This window comes from Peromyscus californicus, unplaced genomic scaffold, assembly GCF_007827085.1.
Source record: "Peromyscus californicus insignis strain IS unplaced genomic scaffold, ASM782708v3 Scaffold_9__1_contigs__length_137607984, whole genome shotgun sequence".
NCBI classification, from domain to species: domain Eukaryota; kingdom Metazoa; phylum Chordata; class Mammalia; order Rodentia; family Cricetidae; genus Peromyscus; species Peromyscus californicus.
This window is the reverse complement of record NW_026294617.1, coordinates 60,832,734-60,838,733: the sequence shown is the minus strand read 5'-3', so window position 1 is coordinate 60,838,733 and position 6,000 is coordinate 60,832,734. Positions and strand designations below refer to the sequence as shown.

The following is a 6,000-nucleotide window of genomic DNA, read 5'->3' as shown; positions in this document are numbered from 1 at the left end:
CAGCACACCACAGAGAGTTGTCCGGAAGTGGTCGCTCTGTTTCAGGAAGATGCCTGTTATTCTCTGAGCTCTGCTCCTATATCCCACAGAAAGTGTGAGATTAGCAATGACTCCATATGAGTGTATACACATCTTCTGTTTTATTTGTATCGCTAAGAATAAAAGTGGGAATTGATTATAATTCAGTTGGTATCAAAATGTTCCTGCGACCTATCAATTCTATTGACTTCCCCATTCCATCTTTTCAAATACAGATGACTTTAAACTCTAGCACCATACAAGAAAGAAATACATGTGTTTCTGTCAGAGAAGTAAGATTTTATACCATCTTTGTTCCTCTGGCTATAGCAATTCTGTTTAGAAAAATTTTATCAAGCTAAAAATAGTTGATCTAGGTTGTCATAAAAAAGAATATTAAATACCTTTGGTAAAAATAGAAATATTTAACAAGATTAGAAAAGCCAACAGTTATAATGTCAAAAGGAGAATATAAAAAATGTACACAGTGAAACACATAAACCACCCCAGGGGGAAGGGAGGGAAAGGGAAGGGAAGGGGAGGGGAGGGGAGGGGAGGGGAGGGGAGGGGAGGGGAGGGGAGGGGAGGGGAGGCCACTCCTCTGTGCAGGTGTGCTTCCTGCAAACCAGGACTGTACTTCTCTTCTTCCAAATGGCAAAGAAGTTACCAAGCATGAAAAATCCAGTCTTTCCTATCAGCACATTTAATTTATAGCAACATAGCTGCTATCTAAAAGCTGAGTTTGTAGAACATAGACCATTCGGATTTGTATATGCAAACATGAAGAGAAAATCCAAGGTTTTCTGCATTGTTCGCAATCAGCTGTGAGTTTTCACCATTTTCTGGTGTTCACATCACTTGCCCATATCAAGACAACTAAATTATAGCAATGCTGTCAGTGGAAAAGAAATGCTGTCACTCTGGAGCTTGCTAGGGATCTACAAACACTTGATTTGTTTCTGTGGTTCTTCCATCCTTTGACCTTCCTCTCAAAAGCACTGCTGTGGAACTCCTGACTCCTCCTGGTGCCTCTTCTTTCAGAACACTTTTAAATCCTGCAAGTGGAAGACTGTTGAAGCAAACAACTGAGATTTTTGGATGGAGACAATGAGTAAGATCTTTACCACAGCCAATGGCAGCATCTGACAGCCCTGTGGCAGATGCTGGTGGGGATGTGGGAGTCTAGTGGGGGATTCAGGATGCCAGTGGGGATGTGGGCTGCTGTGGAAGATGCAGTTACCCTCCTGTGTTTCCTTTACACACACAGTCACATTCCTCATGGTGTTCTAGGGCCACATCAGTGAGTGACTTATGCAATCCTTTGACTCCAAGTTTCGGTCTCAACTGAAGGACCTATAAGGGAATAAATATGCCACCTTTAAAAATCAATCTTTTTCCATGTTTGACATCAAGGACAAGTAACACTTCAAACAAAACAAAATGAAATCTTACGACCTAAGAAAGTCTTACATGCTTGAGTGTCTCATAAATAAGTTGTATACACAGTCCTCCACTTTAGCCCCCAAGTCATCCACTACTGTCATTTCATAAAAGAAAGGGTGTGTTAATGGCAAAAGTTTCAAAGCACACTCCTCCCAGAATACAGAACAGCTCTCAAATTGAAAGACTCACCTTGTGCCTATTACTTCTAAATGTAATCATAGGAGAGACAACTTCACCTCAAGTATATTGAAACAACTAATGCACAATTTGTTTTTCTGTTGCTTTAGCTTCTTGTTCTAATACATTTATTCACAGGCTGCACAGATATTTACACTTGATACAGTACACTCAACCACGGAGATAGTTCGGAAAGAAACTTGATCATTCCACAGCTGAGCCTGCCCAATTATGCCACTCATTAATTTTCTTGACTACATTTCAAGTCTTCTATAAACTTGATGAGATGAATTAGATGTACTTCATAGACATCATCCTCAGCCACAGCTAAGTTTCTGCAGCTGAATCTTACTAGGAGGCTCAGTAGCAACAACGATGCCTTTATTAATTGAACTTATTCACAGTTTAGAGTGTTCAGGTTTCAAATAAAAAATATGGGCACCAAAATTAAAAATGTATCCTTGTAGTGCTGTGACTAAAGGATCTAGTTGTGTATTCTATTAAAAGTATCTGAAGTATTAGACAGTCAATATTTCTTATAACAGAAACTATAAATTCTAGAAATTATGTTACTTGGTTTATGAGTGAAGACCAGGGTACATAATAACATAAAAGTGTTCATTTTCTCTCCTTTCCATGTATAATACAGATAACTCCATGAAGTGACTATGGAAATTTCCCATTCCTGTAAGTTGTCATTAATCCACAGAGACCCAAGTTATCTTCTGTTTGAAGACTTACAAAATAAACCTGGGAAATGCGTACATAACTTTTGGAGCATATGGTTCTATCAGAGTTTAATTAGCTCACATTTTTTGAATACTTACTGTGTGCCAGGCACAATAATAATGTGTTTACATACTTCAACTCACAATAATCCTATGAGGTAATCTATGGTTATTACTTTTCTTTACACATGAGTGAGTAGATTTAGAAACACTTTGGGAATAGTTGTTATTTGCACCTAGGCTAAAAGATGAGTTATTAAAAGTAGAACAATAAATAATACTTGAAAGAAGCTTCAATACCATTGATCATCAGTTTATTTAGCAGTAACTTACTTTCTTGAACAATAAAACTTCAATGTCTTACAGTAAGTGTCAGAAATGCTGAGCTTTGAAAGTAGTTTTCTCAGTCTATTACATTTCATAATTCTGGAGCACAAGTCGCTATATATGTATTCGGGTAATTGCAATAATGACTAACTAGATAATTGGATATTATTTTACGTCACTAATGACTGTTTTAAATTAGCTGGGGTGTCATGAATTATAAAGTTTAAAATGGTGTTATTCCTTATCATATTCTTGTTTCATGTTTGTTTTCTTTTTCTGGAACAAGCTTCTTAATGTAAATCAATATAGTATCAGTATAACGTAGCATCAGTATAGTCAATGTCATCAATCCCCACCTCCACCTCCACATGTTTATCCAGCAGGAATGAAACACAGTACAACAGGTAAAGTTCCTCTATAGGCTGGAGGGTTGCCCCAAGTTGCACTTCTACCTCCTGCCTGACTCTCCTATGATGCATCTACTAAATATCTTCAAAAGGAGTAGAATGCTCTTCCTCTAGTTACCTCCTTCTTTAAAGAACAGGTTAAGAAACTCTAGTACAGGGAGGGTGTATTCTGGAGGAAGAGGCAGGCAGATCTTTGTGAGTGAGTTTGAGGCCAGTCTGGTCTACAGGGTCAGTTCCAGGATAGCCAAAGCTACACAAAGAAACCTTGTCTTGAGACACAAAATAAAAATAAAATGAAATATTTGAAGGAACTCTTGAGATGGGCCTTAGTTGTGTTGTACGGTGTTTACAGAGAATGCGTGAAACTGGGTTCACTCCTGTTTTGGTCTAATATGAAATGTCATCTTCAGACTCCTGTATTGGGCATTTAGCAACTGATGGAGCTATTTTAGCAAGTGACTGAAACTGTAAGTTTCGTGGTCTAACTGGAGAAGGCGGGTACAAAGAGTTACACATGTTCATTCTCTCTCGTTTTCTCTCCTCCATTTTCTCCTGTCACCAAGATGTGAAATGAGTAATTAAATTTATGAAGTTATAAATAAGGAGGAATCATTGGGCCAGTTATGAAAATATAAAAGCAAGAAAAACGTTCCTGCTATCAGAGTATCATATAGATTCTTTAGTCTCAGACAGCTGCCCTTCCCCGGTGTGAATTCACTCCTCCACTAATAATTCACCATAATAAAACACCGGACACAGAAGAAGATGGTCAATACTATATAGGAACGACTTGAAGTGTGCTGCATCTCATTCAAGTGTTTTGTACAGAATAACTCAACGAATCTCCAATACAACGTGTATGGGTATGTGGGATGGCAACCAACAGATAAGGAAAACGAGGCCCAGGGGGATTAAATAACTTTCTCAAAATCACATGGCTGAGAAATGTGAGAGGCTGCGAAGCATGACTGGCACTGAAGTTTGTATTCTTCAGTACTACACTATAATGAGACTTACTTTCCACACATTTCCACTTGGCAGAAGCAAGAAAACATGGGCAATTTTTTTTTTATTTCATTTTTATTTATTTGTGTGCAGGGTGTGTGTGTGTGTGTGTGTGTGTGTGTGTGTGTGTGTGTGTGTGTGTGTGTGTGTGTATGGCACAGTGTCTATAGAGTTCAGAGGATGATCAGCAGGGGTCAGTTCTCTCCTTCTGCTAGGTGAATGAAGCTCAGGTTTTTTCGTCTTGGTGGAAGTAGTCCTTACCTGTTGATCCATCTTGCTAGCCCATAAACAATGATTTTGGAAGAGTACACTTCTCCCTAACACAGGCACCTTTTAAAGTCCTGTACATGGTGAATGCAGTGCTAGGTCAGTGGGTACTAGCACTGACTACTCTAGGTTAGAGTAGTCATAAAAGTCATAGAGTAGTTATAAAAGCTGAGCTATTGACATAGCCTTCCTGGAGCTCCAAGGTCCATGTGCTACTGACAATCTACTTAAACCTGGAGCAGATATTCTGATGCTGGCAAGGGGACATCTGGAAGCAGATGGCGTGAGCACACATGTAGAACAGGTAGAATGGTTTGTAAAGACAGTCCTACTGTAATTACTAGATGCCAATTTTAGACAGTGCCTTCTAAAAGGAAGGTAACTACCTTCAAATATGATGCCTAAGAAAGGGCTAGATGATTACCAGATTTTTATAGAGATTATGTATCTCATTGGAAGCTACAACAAGCTAATGGTAGATCTGAATAGAAATAGGGTTGTTTATCTTCTGCAGTTTCCTGCTTTCTCCTGAACTTTCTCGACCACTAACATAGCATTATTGAAAAGCATAAAATTTTGTCAGAAGAAGTACAGTTTATGACACCACTTTATGTAGAATCAAGAGTAGATGGTTTCACTGATGTCATGCTGTACTTGAAAAATCATCCTTTGGGGTGCAAATAATAATTATCAAATGACGTTAAACAAAAGTCAAAGCAGAGGATCAGACTTAATCAAGTGCAATCTGAAAAATTGTAACAATTAAATCTGAACGACCAAAAAAGTATCTTCTCTGGATACACACACACACACACACACACACACACACACACACACACACAGGTAAAGTGGGATATACTCAGTTATTCAGCATGAATGAGCCTGAGTTTTCTGTGTTGCCCAGGTTAGCCTTGACTTCTGGGCTCAAGTGGTGCTCCTTCACAGCTTCCAGGTAGCTGGGGCTGCAGGTGTGTGGCACTCAGCCTGCCTCCACTCATGAAGATTTTGACTATGATGGATCCCAAGGCTCTGCATTGCAGTAATTGCTAATAGTTCAGATTATGTTTTTATGAAGTAAAATATCAAAGAATTCATAAAATGTGGAGCATGTTATTTGAGGCAACAAGTGTAATAATGAATATCAGCCTACCTATAAATATGCCCTCACAGTATTTATGTTCTTAAACTGGACCATATGTAAACACAATTATTTAGGTCTCATTGCTCAAAATTAGACAGTGAATTGTTTCTCTGCTTGTCTTTAAACTATTCTCCTTCAATAGTTTGAAAATAAATTATAGTTGAAAAGCTTCACTCTCTTTTTCCTGGGAAAGGTGCTGTGTGCTTGATATAAGAAATAAAAATCTTGTATCATTGGGGTTGGGGTGGTAGTTCAGTAATGGAACACTTGATAAGCATACACAAATCCTGAGCTTGAGCCCAGTATCACAGAAAACAGCAACAACAAAAACAGTTTAAAAACAAACAAACAAAAGAACCAAAGCTTCACCGGTCAGCCACGATCTACCACTACATGTACTTTCTAAATTTTCAATGTCCGTGTCTTAAAATTAAAAGCCTTGATTTTAAAAGTGAAAAAAGGAGCACTTTGTAGACCTGCTGCTTAG

The 6,000-nt window shown here is 38.4% G+C and overlaps 1 protein-coding gene across 1 annotated transcript in view; it reads right to left on the bottom strand.

The window, feature by feature from the left end:
* Positions 1-574: 574 nt before the first annotated feature.
* Positions 575-6,000, bottom strand: part of Pdgfc (platelet derived growth factor C) — a 163,980-nt gene continuing 158,554 nt past the window's right edge. The window contains exon 6 of the mRNA XM_052731504.1: positions 575-1,371. Coding sequence (XP_052587464.1) covers positions 1,255-1,371 — 117 coding nt within the window. The 3' untranslated portion in view covers positions 575-1,254. The remainder of the gene's footprint in view (positions 1,372-6,000) is intronic.